The following is a 16,861-nucleotide window of genomic DNA, read 5'->3' as shown; positions in this document are numbered from 1 at the left end:
CATGGGCAAAGTCAAATAACTCTTTTATGCTTCAGGTTCCTCACCAGTAAAACTGAGACACTTTTCCACATAGGGGTGTTGCAAGGATTAAGTCAATGTTTGCAAAGTACTTTTGGATTCTTAGATGGGGAAAGCTATGCTGTAATGCAAATTATTGTGATGGTGACTGCACTGCACTTCTACTGACACTAGCTTTGCAGGTATTTGCTTTTCTAGTTTACAGGCTTGTTACCCAGCCCTCAGCCTCATGCCAAGAGACACTCCCTAATGTATATTGCCTCCCCCCATTCAGCATTCCTTACTCAGGCAAGACACCACTGAATGGCTTCTCGATGAGAGAGTGTGCCTAAATAAGCAGGAATGGATTGGAAACTTACTGCTTAGTGGTTGCAGAATAAGCAGTCTAGCCAGAACCAGACAGTTTCAGAGAATGCTGAAATGCTCCCCTTTATGTAAAAGTTTGCCTCCAAGAACTGAAGACAGGAAACCAGCTACACAGACAACAGCTTCCCTCCGCCCAAGTAAAGCAGCAATCAAAACCCAGTGCAACTGGGAGAAGCAAAGTGCAGACTCGCGTTAAAGCAAATCCTATGTCTTGGTATTACCATCAGAGCTTCCTCAGAAGGGCTGCTCAGATGGGGTTTGTTAATGTACATTAAACCCAATGCTACTCACTGAAGGGAGCAATCAGTGTGCCCTGTTTACCGAGGTAGAGGAACTCCACGGGCAGTGTGGACTGCAGTCCTGCACGTGGTGCCACTGTTACTCATGTGCTCCAAACTAGACACACCGTGTGACAGTCTGGGGTTATTCCAGGAGGAATTCTGGAGTGAACTCCTCCCTTTTTCCACAAGAGAAGGGCAACAACCTGAGATGCTCAGGGTGCAGTGCACCAGAAGGTCACAGCCAGGACAGTCCTGCCAGCCCCACCTGCCAGAGGGCTGTTCCCTGCTCTGTTTGCCAGGAACCTGCCTTCATTTCCCTGCAAAGCTGGAAACTGTTTGATGGAATTAGCACACAGGCACAGAGCTCCCAAATGTTCAGGTTTCCCTAGATTCAACCTGTCTTTCTTCCTGGAAACTGAATGCAGATAGGATTTGAGGTCTCTGGGGCATCCATTGTAGGTCCCTGGACAAATGACCATAGTTTATAAGGGGACCAGCGCAGGCATTTCTCAGTTATCTGAGAAATCCCAGACAGAAATATGGGAATCAGGCATGTTGAACCACATTGCTTCATCCTTCTTGAGAAGTGGGAGAGGCACTGGAAAAGCCTTGTCAAAGTAACACAGTCTCTGGGGACCTTTTTCCACTACTCAAGCCTCACCTTTAGCCACTGGGGATGTGTGTGGGCATTACTGGAATCGTGGCACAACAAAATGTAGCAATTACTGATAATTTTAGCCTCAACTTGTGCAGTAATGCAGCGTGCTATCTCTAGGTTTCTACTCCATGCCTCAGCTCACAGGAGCAGATGAATGGTCTGAGTCAGCCAAGGAGCAGAAAAACGTGACTTTCAGCAACACTGAGTGATCAAGGGGACCCTTGAGGGGTGTAAAAGGTCAAGAATTCCTCTGTCTCAACCCTGGCTCTCACTGCAACTGTGGCAAATTAATTCCTCTGTCCTCACCTGTAAAGTGGAGGTACTGCTCACCTACCTCGCAGGAGTGCACAGAGCTAATCGCCAGGAACAATTAAAGACTCGACCCAGAATTTATTTTATCAAGAAATTAAATAGTGAATGAAGCAACTGTCACTGAACTTTGGCATCTGGAGTTTCCAGCCCACTGAGGACTTAACGGCAGCAGCATTTAGTCTGACATCTAAATGTTCCCTATGGGTAACAGCTCACCACATCCAACAAGAGGGAATCTGCACGGTTGAGGAGACTGAGAGCCCTGCCTTTCTGTCTGAGCAGCACCTACTCAGCTGATGGGCCCTAAGAAATAAATAATGTGCCACAGTAAAGTACATTTGTATTCATACAAGCCTCATTTTCCCAAGCAGTAATCAAGAATATTATGTTACCTATGGTTGAAATGATTAGTCATGTTTCCAAAGATTAATTTACATGTTCTTTTGTGTAATGCATACGAACTGATTTAATGGCTGCTTATGAACTGAGCTAACAGTCATTTTAAGAAACAGATGTCCGATGCAGTTTTAAGCATTAAGAGTGCTTTTATTCATATCCTTAGGAGAAAAAGGGCTACACAGTCTACAGTAATAACACTAATGAATCAAAGTACTACAGCTGCCCAACAGGGTTTTGACAGAAACCAGCTTTTTCTCAAAGGAACTTTTTTTTTTGGGACTCTGGGACAGTGAACAACTGGTAATATGCATGCTTAACATGTAAGTATGTGCTTTGCTGGAGCCACAACACTGAATCAAGCCCTATCTGCAACCAAACAATACGAGGCCTTTGGATTCAGTGCTGAAAACTGTAACTACACAGAGAAATCTGTATGGAAACTGGATCCTCCACATTTTATACAAATAAACATTTGAAAGTTTGAGTGTTTCTGGTACTATTTTGTGGGGCTGAATGCAGAACAGGTTGTCTGCTTTAAACCCTGATAGATTATTGTGTGTGGGTGGTAGGGTTAGGATAAAAGAAAGGGAAGAAAGCTACTAGGAAAGCAGTTGGTGGCTGCAAATCTATGATAAATAAACAGCACATTCCTCTTCTGCACGAAGCCATTAGAGTCTGTGTCAGACCTCAACATCCCAAAGTCAGCTGGGTGCAAATTTGACAGCCTAGGGTTCTGTAGTGCTCCCTACAGAAAGAAGATTTGGAACAATTTGCCATGCCCCAACAGAGCGTTTCTGTCAAGTTCCCGAGGAGCCTCTAATGCACTAGTTATTCACAGGACCCTTGCAACGAATGAAGGGTTTGATATTTTATGGTCTGGTGTGTACAGTGCAGGATATGATTACACACATGCCTGCTTCCCATCAGCCAGCACCTCGTAATCGTTAACATATTTATCCTTGTGGTGCCTCAAGAAGATGACATTGTTATTAGTCCTATTTTATAGATACGGAACTAAAGCTCAATAGCTAAATGCCTTTGACTACACAAGATTTACAGTGAAGGACAGAACTGAGCTCCAGCCCTAACAGACCCAAGCAAGGATAGCACCAGAAGGACTAGACTTTTGTGCAGAGATGTCCTTCATCTCAGCTGCCTGTAAGTCTTATGAAATTAGTGTCTCTGCACTGGGTTTTGTGCCTTCCGTGTCTCAGCCTTTGCCACTGCGGGTATCTGTAGGAAACATGGATGTAGATATATTACTAACATGCAAAAGCTGAGCTCCTAAGTTACATCTCTGTGCAACAGCTGGAGATGAGAGTCTCCAGATCATGCTCATGTACTTAAGAGCAAATTGAGCAACCTTGCTCAAACGCATAAGACATGCTGAGACAGTGCATTAAGAAAGGCTGAGACCTAATAAGATCTTCCTCTTCTGCTTCATCTATATTACACTATGCTGGAAAATATGTTGACTGATAAGTCACAGTAAGCGGAATCATCAGGTCTGATTTAAGTACCAGTTAGAGGTTCTGATTTAAGTACCAGTTAGAGGTTGTGAGTAAACACTGCTTATCAGCACAAACTATCCCTCTCAGTATGGTCAATGTATTGAACATGTCCCATTGTATCTGCTACATGAATTGGGGAAAAGAAGCCACTGCACAAGTAGAAAAAGACTTTTTTCCAAGCTCCTCTCAAAGTAGTCAGTAAGATGGAGGAAGAAAGGACATACTGCTGTTTTAAGGTGAGATCTCCTCTATCCCTCCAATGCTATCACCAGAGTAACTGCTGGCAAGACACAGAGGTGATAGCTCTTTCTCCTTCTCTGAATTGCTGTTACAGAGAAACAGGTCAGCTATCAGTTTCCACAGTGGTGACCATAGGCCTCAGAGAAATGTATTGATCTAGGAGGCAAACACTAAGAGCCAGCCATTCCTACCACTCAGGCTTCAGGTGAGGTGGGTGCACAGCTGCTACAGGTAAGAAAGATTTAGAACAAAGAGCACTGTCACAGATATGAGGCTCTGAATTTGACCTGCCTTCCTCTCTGTCTCAGAACAGTTCAAAACCCAGGTAAATATTTGTGTGCTTCACCTTAGACCTTTGCTAACCTTTCACCACTCTGTCTTCAGCCTATCTCTGTTTATCTTGCCTTGAACGACGTAAAGCTTTCTTATCTAAGCAATAACTGCCTCCCAGCATTAAGGCTTACCCACCAGCTGCCTCTCTGACCTGCTGCACACCCTGAATGTTTCTGGTTGTCCCCAACCACACAGAATTCAGAGCTTTTACTGGGTATACAGTTTTGTGCAGGAGCCTAGGATCTGTTAAAAGTCCTCCTCAATACTTTTAAGCCTTCCAAAGCTGGATGCGATTTGTGCAAATCAGATGGTACAATTTTTTTTTTCCAGTGGGGCCTATGGCATCAACTAATGGTCCAATGGGACCAGAATCTGGGACTCAGAATCTGAGTCAGGTCAGAATCTGGCTCCATATAATTATTACATAGCAAAAGTAAGATTACTCCTGAAGCCATAATAAAGACATATTAGATTATTGTTTTTATAAGCACCAATATCTTGTATTACTTCTTAGCACACAGCATCAGCAATTGAAATAATATTTCCCCCAAAAGATTAGGCAACTCAGAAATATTCATTTTTAAGGCAAATCAGAAGTCATCCACAAAAGGGAACAAGAAAAGACATCAGGGTCCTAACCAAGTATGAGGAATATTTTTCTCATGAAACGCTTGAATCAAGAAAGAAACAGGAATTGAAACAGATCAGGATGCTGGCTCTGCCTGGCACTACAGAAAAGAGTTGACTTCACGATGATCTTTACTCTTGGAACAAGAAAGCACAAACATTCATCAGAGACTAGGAAACCAAAAGAAACACTACAACAAAAGAGTGCAGCAAAGGTGCATACTTTTCTGTGTCATTTAGCTGAAAACATTAAAATTGATGGGAAGATATTTAACTAGCAACTGAAATAAGCCTAAAAGGGGAAGGGAAAAACCCAAAATGACACAAGATAGCTTGAAACTGCAGGTAATTTCGTATAGATTCACTGAAGTAAAAAGTTACAAATGAGGAGAGATGTACAGGCCCACTTAGCCCCACTTAAATCACCCGTTAGTCTAGACTTTTAGAGACCTGGGAGGTGTTGACATGTAATTACTGCCAACACCTGCCTGCTTAAGCAAGGGAAGATCAAAGTCATATTAAAAAAAAAAATAAAAATCCCCAACATTTTAACCAAAAGTTTTGTAACTACGAGCTTGAAAACAAAATGCTCAGGTAAAAATATCAGCAAACACTCATCTGTACTACCCTAGCTCTTTGGATGCCATAGCACTGTTCACCACAGTACATTCTATAGGGCTCAGTCCAGCCTGATTTCAGACACTGTACACTGTAAACAGTAGGTTCTACAGAACAGAGTCAGAGCCACTCTGCGTTAGTGAGGTTTGTCCAAAATCCCTCTCAGAATCTGCCATCCTGAGCACTTGTCCATGAAGCCAATGCAAACAACTCTTCTCCCTCCATCCTTGTGCTTTGCCAGTATTTGCTGCTCCCCCTCCTCTCCCCGTGCCAAGTCATTTCCCGCCCAGCTTTAACTCTGTTTTCCATGCTGAGCTCTTTAGCCTCCCTCTTCCCACCACCCGAGTGTGCATGGAGAAACTTACGGTGCCCGGTCATGGTTCAACCCGTTCTGTCGTTGTGCATTTATTGGAGGTAGAACAGGTTTGCTGTTAATCTCAAGCCCTCTCCGCAAAGTCTCCCTGATTTGCTCTGTATCTGCAGAGAGAATTTTTTTAGACATGACTTAAGAGTCTCCAGAAACATCACAGACACGAGGAGATGTCGGCTTTCTTTCTTTCTAGAGGTCTGTTTTTATGATGTGTTTCATCTAAATGGTTCCTCTTCAGAAAGAAATTAAGAGAAGCTAATGGTGAATTCCTAACAATTCTTCCTGCACCTTAGGAGTTCTTGCACTTTATTAAGTCAGCTGGAAATCTCTTGGTTTGGGCTGCGCTGTTGTATCAGGCAAGGAGAGCTGCAACTTTTGGTCTTGTGCCCTCCTGATGAGGGAATTTTGAGTAGCTTTGTATCCTTTCATAAATGAGGTGTTTGCTGTTTCTGCAGCTCTCTCAGGACCTCCTGACACTTCCACCCTTTTAACAGGAATTTGTTTTTACCAAGTAAGTGCAAGGAGGTCCCTGAGGTTCTGCAATTGGCTTTGCAAATCTGTTGATTAATTTACAGTAAGAGTCACAAAAGAAAGGAATTTTATGCAGAGCAAACTTTATCCTCAACATCACATTTGAAAATAAACTGCAAATTATACAGTCCAGATGCAGTCTTTTTATTTTTTCATGTCACTGTCTAACGGCCAAATACTTTAACAGGAAGCTTTCCTACCTTTCTTAGAAGTTTCCTCACCATTTTGTGAGAAATGTTGGAATGGGGCACAGAAAAAAATATCCAAATTATTTTAAAATCATTGGAAAGCTATACAAATGTCACCATGTATATCTGTCTTGGGCTTTTCATTTGCAGAGCCTTTTTAGATCCAGTGCAGTTCAAAATATTTGCATAGAAGTCAGAAGGAACTATGTGCACTCATTTTCTTTTTTACCATAGACTTAAAAACAAGAAAGACACCATCCCTCGGGGAAATCAGAGTTAATTCTAGGAAATCTCAAGCCCTCAAATTTGACGTTGCTTCACCCATTTGAAAGATAACATGCAGAATTTCAAGCATGTGTAATGGCTATGAATTGTGTACCCTGAGATGGCATCTGACTGCAAAGGGGAATTCCATGGTACTTTATTTCTTCTTTTCGGAGTTCTGTATTTGCAAGAATCACTTGAGTTCAGCTACAGCAACGTGCAGTGTCAGTCCAGCTTGCCACCCAAGAAGTGACAACGTTAATAAGGAAACACAGCCTGGGAAAATGCAGTTGCTTCACTCTGCAGGTGTTTACAGTCCTGGTTTCACCCAGTGCTCAGTTTAACTTTGCAGATTCAGATTAGAAGTAGTCTAAAACCTCAGAGAAACATTTAGACAAAACAATGCAAAGATATCTTTTCCTCTCTCCGACCTTCCTCAAAGAGGCCAGACCAAAACTCATTGTGCTCCCCTGAGACACACTGAGCCCTCCAGTGACCGTGGTGTTTGTTATGAACCCCAAGATGCTGCATGACTCACCGCACTGCCCAGACCCATTGGAAAACAAGCTGAAAGGCTGTGACAGCAGCTCGGCCCAGGCCCTCTTACCCTTCCCGGAGAGCCGCCGCGGCTGGGTCCCAATGCAAATGCTCCTGCTGTCTTCGTCATCCTCCGGGGGCCGGCTCAGATCATCCCAGGCACATTTGGCGCTCACTCCGCTCAGGTTTGAGCCATCTGTCTCGATCCCTTTGTCGACTCTCTCCTGCTTGAAAAGATCCAAAACCCCAAGACTTTTTTGGGTGTGGCTTGAACCTAAGCTGGAATCCATCGTGGCCCAAGCCAGCCTTCAGCAGCTTCTGCATATCCCCCTCCATGGCCAGCTCCCACTCCCTGGCCCCTGTGCTGTGATGTATCAGCTAACATCGACTGCACATTAAGCCAAATCAGGGAGCTGGTCCAAACTGGAACAAACCTTTTCCATAGCAGGTTGGCCTGAATTCCTACTCCCTTTCCCAAGGCACCAAGCAGGGAAGGGGTGAGGTGGAAATCAATGGCCTAGAGAATGCAGAGATGCTTCTTTCAGTGTTAGCTCCAGTTTACACCAACTCAAAATATTTATGACACTACGTTAAATACTCCTGTACAAAGCACAGCTTGGCAGTATATCTATTATATGTCAATGTTAACAAACCCCTTAACTAAAGTTTTCTTTCCAAGCTTACCAAGGAGTCCCACAATGAAAACAGCACAAAGAGAGACTGCTTCTCAATATGCTGGGGTGTTCAGTGAAGGAAAAACATGCAGGAGACATAGATCTGTTCACAATATCAAAGCAAGCTTTTGCATAGCTTTCTTTATCAGCAAAATACACAAACTCTCTCCTTTGCAAGTTGGACTTTGCAAGCATGTAGCCACTATTTGGGTCTCAGAAGATGTCACACACCAACTACAAGCATCTGGATGCTCTCATCATGCATTTTTTCAAGGACATGTGCATCTGTTGTCAGTAAGACTGCCCAAAGCTACGGCCAGAACGTCCACAGGACACCTACCTGCCAGGGGGACTGGCATTACTCTGAATTTCTACCTGTGTCCCACAAGGGGGTAATGTTGAGCTGAACAAACTCACGCTAAGTTACACCGATGAATGGCTGCTCTTACTACTGTCACCTTTCTTCAGGCATCAAGTCAACCTGGCTCATTTTCCCCTCTTCTGAAAAGGGTGTCACTTCTGCTGCTGCTCAGTAGTACCAGCAAGATCTCCACCTCACTGAAGACATCTGGGTCACCTCAAAACAGGCAGTAAGTCCCACTGCTTGCAGGACAAGAACTTCGAAGATTTGAGGAAAGAGTAGAGCTGTGTTACACACAATGGGAGTGGATCTCCACTCGTTACTTCTACCCTCCAGTTTGACCTTGCCACTGGAGTCAAGAGACCATGGGAGCATCCAGTGTTTTCCAAAATCTGTTCCCTAAGAAGCAGTTTCCAGACTAAAACCCATAAAGATTTTTCACCATGGCCAGCTGTACACTAGAAAGACCATTGCCTGTTCTTGTGACCATTGAAGAAAAGATTTGAGAAGCTCAAAGATAAGCACGTGCACTCAGGGTGTGGTTGCACAGCAATTTAAACTGATGTAATTGGCAGTGGCTGCAGTCCCAATCTCCTCCATCTGCTCCTGCCCCTTCCCTTGAGCCAACTTTTTTTTTCAGCCGGATCACCTCCCTAAACTGGCTTTTTGGTCTAAAAGCAGAGGCAGAAGCCTGTGGTTGGGAGCAGGACCACAGCAGTCCTGACTTAGATTTAAGCATTCAAAAGCCAGCCTTCCCCCTGCCTCTCTCCCTGAAAGACTGCTCCTCCCTAGGATCTTCCTCTGGTGTCAGGGGAAACTGGCTTCTATGAAAACGTAATGGGAAAATTGGAGAAAAATAACAAATCTGCTGGGATTTTCTTTTGTTATATTGTAAATATAAAATTAGTTGCTTCACCCAGAAATAGAAGTTGTGGGAAAAGAAATAAAAATACATCCGATCCTACACATGCAAACAATGCTTTGAGATTTAGCACATGGCTCCTCCGGGAGCCCTCTGCAGGGCTCTGTGAGGACCCGAATCGGCTAGCATGGGGAGGTTTAACTTGTCAGCACAGTTATTCTTCAGTGATTGGGGAAGCATGGGAGACCCACCAAACTTGCCCTTCAGCAGGGAGCACAAGAGCCCAGAGGGCCCTGAGGACTCCATTGAGTAGAGGATCTGGTGGGACGTGCCTTTCCATCGCTGCAGCCAGGGCCCCTGCTCACAGACAGTCACGGCCTCCGGATGGTGCACTTGGGGAGGGGGAAAGGGACTTGCCATCTGCATCTCAGCTGGTTTGCAGAGCACTTCCTCAAAGGATAAAGTGCTGCTCTGTTGACATCCCTTGGAGATAAAGGGGAGATGATGGAAACGAGCTGGCCTAAGGCAGTCTAATTTGAATGCTTGTTTTATAATGTTTGCAAGTATTGATACTGAAGAGGGAAAAAACCAAAACAACCCTAACGAGTGCAGACTCAGCTGGGGCAATGCACAGCTTTACCTCATTTTCCACCAGGAAAGATGTGCCTGGGCTGAGGGACTGTTATTCCTCCCTTGAAAGGGCAGCCTGAGCAGGAGGTTGGAGGAGCCCAGGGCAAAGGAGGTTCAGCTTTTTCCTTCCTCAAAGAAAGGATGTTTCTGTCCCATTTTCCTCTCTGCATGTGGGAGGGATGCTCTGAGGCTCTTACAAGTGATTGATCCCTTTTTAAACAAGCCAGAGCACTGCAGCGTGACCCACAGAGCGGCAACCACAACTCAGGAAATTCAAATCAGCTTTATTCTCTTCTGAGATATCTGCTAAAACAGAAGCAAAGCACTGAGAATCAGCAGAGAGCTGGGGACCGACAGGGACTGTTTGACAGTGCTGCCAGGGAAATCTGAATGGCCTACAGGGAAGCCTGGCTGAACAGAAAACAGCCAGCGTTGCCACAGTGTTAATTGCCGACATCCTGGGATGACATCTGAGTTGGGATCCATTCTCAGTGACTCTGAACAGGAAGTACAGCTGCTGCTGCCAGGGCTGGGTTTAGGCCTCAACCAATTCCCACAAGAGACAATGCAGCCTCAAAACAAGCTCTGCCTGCTTCCCAGGCAGGCAACATGCTTGCCTGCTCCCGAGAAAGTTATCCATTTTCTCTGCCTGCTCCCTCCCTCCCCTCCACCTATCTTCCGCAGCTGCCTTTCAGCTCTCACACCCCCTGTACCACCACCAAGAAAATACCAGGTGAATGACACTATCCTTTCCCTGCTAATCAGAGCTGAATCCAGCCTGGCACAGCCCAGCTCCTGGCGCCCAGCAAAGGCTCTTTGTGGGACATGGTGCCACAGCAGCGGGTTCTGCCCTGTGAAGCCCCGGGGGCTGTGGCAGCAGTGCAGGAAGGACGCATACACACACACCTGCGCATACGCACTGCTGCAAGGGCAAGAGAGAACAGAAACAGGAATGTCTTCAACTTGAGGCAGTCCGGAAAGACCACAGACGTAGCAGCTTTCAGTGGCAGGACACACTGGTGAGGCAGAGGTACTCTTTATTTGCCTTAACTTGCCTTGTCTGACTCAGATTCCAGTAAGCTGAGCTACTTTTCATTTACGGTAAATTGAAGAAAACCCTGTTATCATTAGGAATCACCAGTGTGCACAGAACAGAAACACCCTCCAGGAGGGGAGAGGGCAAAATTCTGAAGAGCCTACAAATTTTATATGACTTGCAGTTGTATTAGCTCCCACATTGTGAGACATTTATAGAAGTGGTTTTGTCTCTCAGACTGGGGTTATATTAGATGAACAAATCCTTAAAAACAGTAAAAGTAGAATTTGGTTTTGTTCTTAAGCTTTCAAAATAAAAGATGCTGTGAGGCAACTGAAGGTAATCAGATGCAGACACACAGACCATAAGCAAATGCAACAGCTTGTACAAAACGTGTACGTATGCATGTGCCCTACCAGGCTAAGCCATACGCCCTCTGTTAAAGGCAAATACTCCATGATTCACTGAAACAAGGTCAGCACCACACTGATTTGTCTGGGACCCCTGTACTCCAGTACCATAACTCTGCTGAAGGCAGGCAGAACTGTCTCCCAGACACACAGATCGGCAGTAGCCCATGGAATGGTAACCCCTCCATCGAGTTCTATTTTGACCTTTAAACTTCAGAAATTATCTTGAAGTCTGAAGGAAGGAAAAGGTTTAATGTATCTTCCTGCATTGATTATAAACTACATGAAAGATTTTTGGCTTCCTATTATTTCTCAGACCATGCTCCCTGCTTAGCCTCAAGTGACATCCTACAGGAATGAGCTGTTAGGTGGTTTTGAGTTTTCTGCATGTCATATCACCTTATTTTTGCAGCATATATAACAAAGGAGGAATTTCCTGATCTATCATCTCTACATCTTGTGTTGTTCTTTTCTCTTCTTCTACGTTCCTCTTTTCTAAAACATGCAGTCTGAATCTTATCAATTTGTTTCACATATGAGTCTGTTTTCCTGGTCTCCCTTCTCTTAACTTTCTTCCTAGAGCTGCCATCCACCTGGGGCTGGATATGTGTGTTCTTGAAAAACCTCTGAGAGGGCAAAGGGAGTCTCTAAGGCTTTTCCAGGATTATTGCACACACTGAGAAGATCACAGCACCTTTACAGAAAATAACAGAATTAGTTTCTACCATTAACCAATTCTCCCTGGCTACTACCAAAGGCATGACATTTCATAAACTAAAGGACATACTTGCAGATGTGGATCAATCTCAAATATTGTCTCTCCTCTTCGCATATCTGTTATCAACCAGGGGCCTCCAGCTCTGCAAAGAAAGGAAACAACTGTAATGAATCAAACAAGCTACTACTGCCCCACGGAGTCCCCAAAGTGAACCTGTACTGGAAGGAAGCACAAGACTGAGTTTAAAACAAGCCTAGAAGCCCCTCTGTGTGGTGTATACATCCCATAGCATACATTCGTCCTTTACATTTCCCAAATACATAATGAAAACCCTCTATGGCCTAGCTGTTATCTGCCTAGTGTCTGGCACCACCAAGCCTTGCAAAGCAGTCAGGACTGACACAGGCTATACCCTGTGTAGGCCTACTTCCTCATACAAAACTGAACTAGAGTTTCTTCTTACAGGTAATTGAATTGGGACCAAGAAGTCCAGTATAGCTAGGATCTAAGAAAGATAGTCAAAAGCATGGAGTCATGATTTGTACCTCTACTACATATCTAAAGATGCAGCAGGGTCCTAAAGCGACTGCACTTTTTGCTGAGATCAGCAGTCATGTTCAATACCATAATATGCTTATTGGTCTGATAAATATCCTCACAATAGATGTTTCACCCAGTTGGTACTTAATGGCCAAGTACTCAGATGGTTCAGGGAAATCTTTGTTTTCATTAGCAAGAAAAGTTGGAAGTGTCAAGTTGTTACCCAACAAAGGTGATAGAAAACAGGTTACTGTCAAGATGAACTGCTTGGAGGCTTCACTGTGGGTCACAGTGCAGGCAGACTTCAGAAGCGTGCCTTTTCATTCGTGGTGCTTTCATTTGAAATAAAAACTGAAGTCTTTTGGAGCTGAAAGAAAATGTTTTCACTTTTTTCATGAGATACCTTGTTATTGCAGACAAAAGCCCCCTCCTCTGGTCTTGTCTGTGTTAGTCTTCTAAAAGACTTGGAATGGGAGTAATAAAAGTTAATACTTTATAGCTTTTCAGATGCATCGACAGCCACTCTTTTTTCACATCACTCTGGAGGCTGTTAATTATTAACTGCAGAGGTGTGACCTGCTTTGGTTCCTCACTGGGATGCAAGAGACTTTTACCCTGACTCCACATCAGTGTCTTAGTAGATTGCAGCTTTGCCTTCAAATCAGGCACCTTTGGGTTTCATTTTATCTTTGGAAAGGTGCTTGAATCACAGCACAAAAGCCAAAGAACCACATGAGAACTGAGTGAGGAGAGGAGTGCTATATCTGTATTGACTTAGAGGAGCCAAGGGAGCTGCAGGCAGTGTTCATTGTCTTGGGGTCCCAGAAACAAGTTTGCAGATGGACAAATTCACTCTACTCTAGGGCATTCATATGAATTATCTGCACTTGTGCCTAAAAGGGAAAAGTTCAAGTTTAAGATATCAAGCAGCAAACGCTCTTCCAAATAATCAATCAATTAAAGGCCACTGTGACACAGTGTGCTGTTGTGCCCAGGAACATGTAGTCAGAAGATTTTTGTTAAAAAAACAAAAATGTTTTGAGCTACAATCACACAGCAATAACTTCCACTAAATATAAGAGAAAAATATTTAAAACAGAACACCGGCAAGCTAAAAGGGTTTACCTGCAACCTGGCAGCAAATAAGCATCAACATATCATTTCACATTTAAACCTCACCTCCTCCTTAACCCAACAACATCTTTGTTTTGCCATGAGAGAAGTAACAAAGAACTTCACTTGTATGAACACTCCCCCTGTTTCAAATTGGCCCAACAAGAGTGGGGCCACTTTGAAAGTGACTTTCTCAGTTTCAGACAGTATCCAAGCTTTGCCAGGCACTGTAAGTCACACTCTCTACTTCCTTTCTTTTGAACTACACTAAGAAGTCAACAGTAACAGTTATCCCAGCTCTCACAGGAAGAACCAATAAGAAAATGCTGCAGGCATAAGAGGAAGGAAATTAAACTTTCAAGACCTCATTCTGTTTCACCCTGAACATGTGGACTTCTATATGCATTCATTTGCCATCTAAGTGTCTGTGCGTGAGAACAGATTTGCAATGAATTCCCATCTCTTGCTACAGCTCAGGATTAAATAAGTTCCACCAACACGTTAAAGGTTGTTAATAAAAGCAAACAACGGAACTGTTCTCTATGAGAACGCTCCCCTATATGGGCTATACGAGCACTTACACTGGGATGGTCCGAAGCAGTTCCAGGATTCCTTGCCCGTTCCACTGCTGAGCTGCATGTAGTTCCTCAGTGCAAACCCCCACAATCTGGAATAAATGAAAACAAAGACACTAAACTGGGTGGGAACCATGCAAGAACTGCAGAGAAAATGTACCATGAGGTGTGGGATCAAACAGTGAAGATAGAGAGAAGCACCATTTCTTTAAACTAAGTATATGAGTGAGGGCAAATGGAGCCTGAGACAGAGGGATTTTGCAATTCCTTATACCCTCTGTCCACACTTACCTTGTCAAGTGCCCTGGTGACAAATCAGGGTTTACCAAAGATCCACTAGTGTGTTCTCACTTTTCACTGCAGTCCACACAAGACAAGACAGGTTAGGGTCTGGGCACATGTCAAACACTGCTGTGTCAGCCAAGTGCTAGGGACAAATGCAATACTGCATCAGCTATTTCAATCAGGCAAAGCACTTACTGCCACAAGGGAGTGTTTTGGTGCTCATAAATCCTTGACCAACTCAGTTTGCTGACTGGTTACATCTTACCCAGCACCATAAAGCAAAGCTGCTTACACATTGCATAATCCACTTGTCACTGGAGGCAATTGCAGACTTCTGCCTTCCTGTGCAAGGCAGGATGTGTTTGCTTTTCAGGATGGGAGCTGCCACACTGAGCAATACCAGATGTCTCTCTCACAGCAGCTGAGATTAGCTGCTTCAAATTAAGGGGTAAAACACCCTTCAGCTGATAGAGAAAGGCAGTTTCTTCCTGATCCATCAACTGCTGGCTTGTGCCTTTGGGCACAATGATTCACTCTTTGTGATGAAAAATTATTTTAGCCATGGCCTTCTATTTTCTTCCTCAATATTCTAATCCTTTTCCAATGACAGTGAATTTTTGGTCAAAATCTGTTCTACTGATGTTTTATCAGAAAAGAGGAAATCTAAAAGCTACATTGTTAGGAGCAGCAAGCACAAGTGCACATCGGTGCCTTTGCTGCAAGCGTGTGTCTGTACCGACAGACATCTGCATGGAAAAACCATCACTGTCAGCACATACCCAGCTCTGTACACCCTACCTCCCCTGCCCCTTACAGGGCTCATTTTCTCAGGACCAGCCCTTGGAGATGCACTTCAACCCCACTCATCTAGCAGGCTTCCTCCATGAACAGCCTGAATCACCCTCACTTCAGGACAGCCCTCCACAGGCTTTCATTCATTAATTACATACAAACAGCAAGACTCTAAACAGGAAATTATTTTCCGTTCATTCTTTTATTTTTTGCAATCATTTATCCTCATGAGTCTAAATAAACCCCTAACAACACGCATCAAACAAAGGGGAAAACAAAGTCAACTGTATGTGTTGTGGTAGATTAGAGCCCAAGAGCCTCAGGATGCAACAAGTTGACTGTCCTTTGATCCAAGACATCTGGGAAGAGATGCAGACTAGTGCAGCAGTAATTTGGGAGTCATCCAAGAACCAATCTGCTTAGCTTGGCTCTCTATCTTTCCTTCCAGGTCTCACAATTTACCTTTCATTGACTAATCCCACACCCATCTCTTGTTGACAAAACACAGGCTTTTGGGCACCTCAGAAAATTCAGGAAAGCCTTTGTGCCTGCACAGCAGTTGCTTTGTGCAAGTCTGTGCTAATAGAGCTTCTCCATACAGGTTTCAACTACAGCCAAGGACAAACAGGAACACTTGAAGCTTAAATTGTAAAGTGAAGACACTTGCATTTTCCCACAGAATGGAAGCTTTTCCACACAGCACAGAGAAATCAGCAGTTGGCATAAACTGTGCCAGCTCTTCCACTAATGTTAATAACTCCATATATAATTTAAAAGTACCAAAAGTGGCTGATATCTAAGAGATGCTATTGAGAAGGAGGACTTTGGGAAAGCTAGCAAATCTGTTCGGCCAAGGAAGCTCTTCTCACTGAACAGTAGGGTTTAAAAGCAAGGGATTTTAAAAATGTATCTTCTGCAAAGCAAACCTGAACCTTTCTTAAACAGTAGGTCAATACAGGAAAACTCACTTAGCCTCTAAAGAATCCTTGTGTCAACACTGCAAGCTACATTTGTGCCATTAAATAATACTAAAGCAACTCTTGAGTCCTGCTCAAAACTCTTCCTGGAACTCAGATGAGTGGATCGCTTACTGCCATAGAATTCATTTGAATTTAGTTCCACATTACCTTTTAAAAATGTTTCTCTCAGACTTTTTTCCCCTATGTTCCTGTTTGAAACATCAGAGCAGTAATGCAATAATCAACTCCAGGTCTGTTACAAAGGGTAAACCTTCTTTCCATCAGATGGTCTTGAGAACTGAGTGCACCATTGCTCAATCCTGGTAAAATGCCTAGTAAACACTTCCAGAGTGAGATCCACAGTAATCAAATAAGGAAAAAAAGGTGGAAGACAGGATAATAAGTATCTGACTTATCAGAGTTAAATGAAACATAATGTTAGTTACATGCCCAGGAAGCAACAGTCAGAGCACTGAAGCACTGTTGAGTCCTACCTGTAGGAATGTCACAACCCCAAAAGGAGTCTGCACTGGCTGCATCTGAGGGTCTTCTGTCAGTAACATATGCTGGATTCTAGATTCACTGTTGTCCAAGGGGCTGTGCCACGACACATGGTCACCGCTGCAGAAGGTGTTCTCTGCAAGGAACAATAG

The 16,861-nt window shown here is 43.9% G+C and overlaps 1 protein-coding gene across 3 annotated transcripts in view; it reads right to left on the bottom strand.

Annotated features, from left to right (window-relative positions):
* Nucleotides 1-16,861, bottom strand: part of SUFU (SUFU negative regulator of hedgehog signaling) — a 99,958-nt gene that overhangs the window by 30,996 nt on the left and 52,101 nt on the right. For 2 of the 3 annotated variants that reach the window (XM_062000779.1, XM_062000780.1), the window contains exons 4-8: nt 16,703-16,845; nt 14,179-14,264; nt 12,014-12,086; nt 7,324-7,480; nt 5,729-5,840 (exon numbers count right to left, since the gene is read on the bottom strand). In XM_062000779.1, coding sequence (XP_061856763.1) covers nt 5,729-5,840; nt 7,324-7,480; nt 12,014-12,086; nt 14,179-14,264; nt 16,703-16,845 — 571 coding nt within the window. The remainder of the gene's footprint in view (nt 1-5,728; nt 5,841-7,323; nt 7,481-12,013; nt 12,087-14,178; nt 14,265-16,702; nt 16,846-16,861) is intronic. The other variant, XM_010201545.2, reaches the window with a different exon arrangement.

This window comes from Colius striatus, chromosome 8, assembly GCF_028858725.1.
Source record: "Colius striatus isolate bColStr4 chromosome 8, bColStr4.1.hap1, whole genome shotgun sequence".
In the NCBI taxonomy this organism is placed as follows: domain Eukaryota; kingdom Metazoa; phylum Chordata; class Aves; order Coliiformes; family Coliidae; genus Colius; species Colius striatus.
The sequence above is the reverse complement of the archived record's forward strand: the minus strand, read 5'-3'. Positions and strand labels throughout refer to the sequence as shown.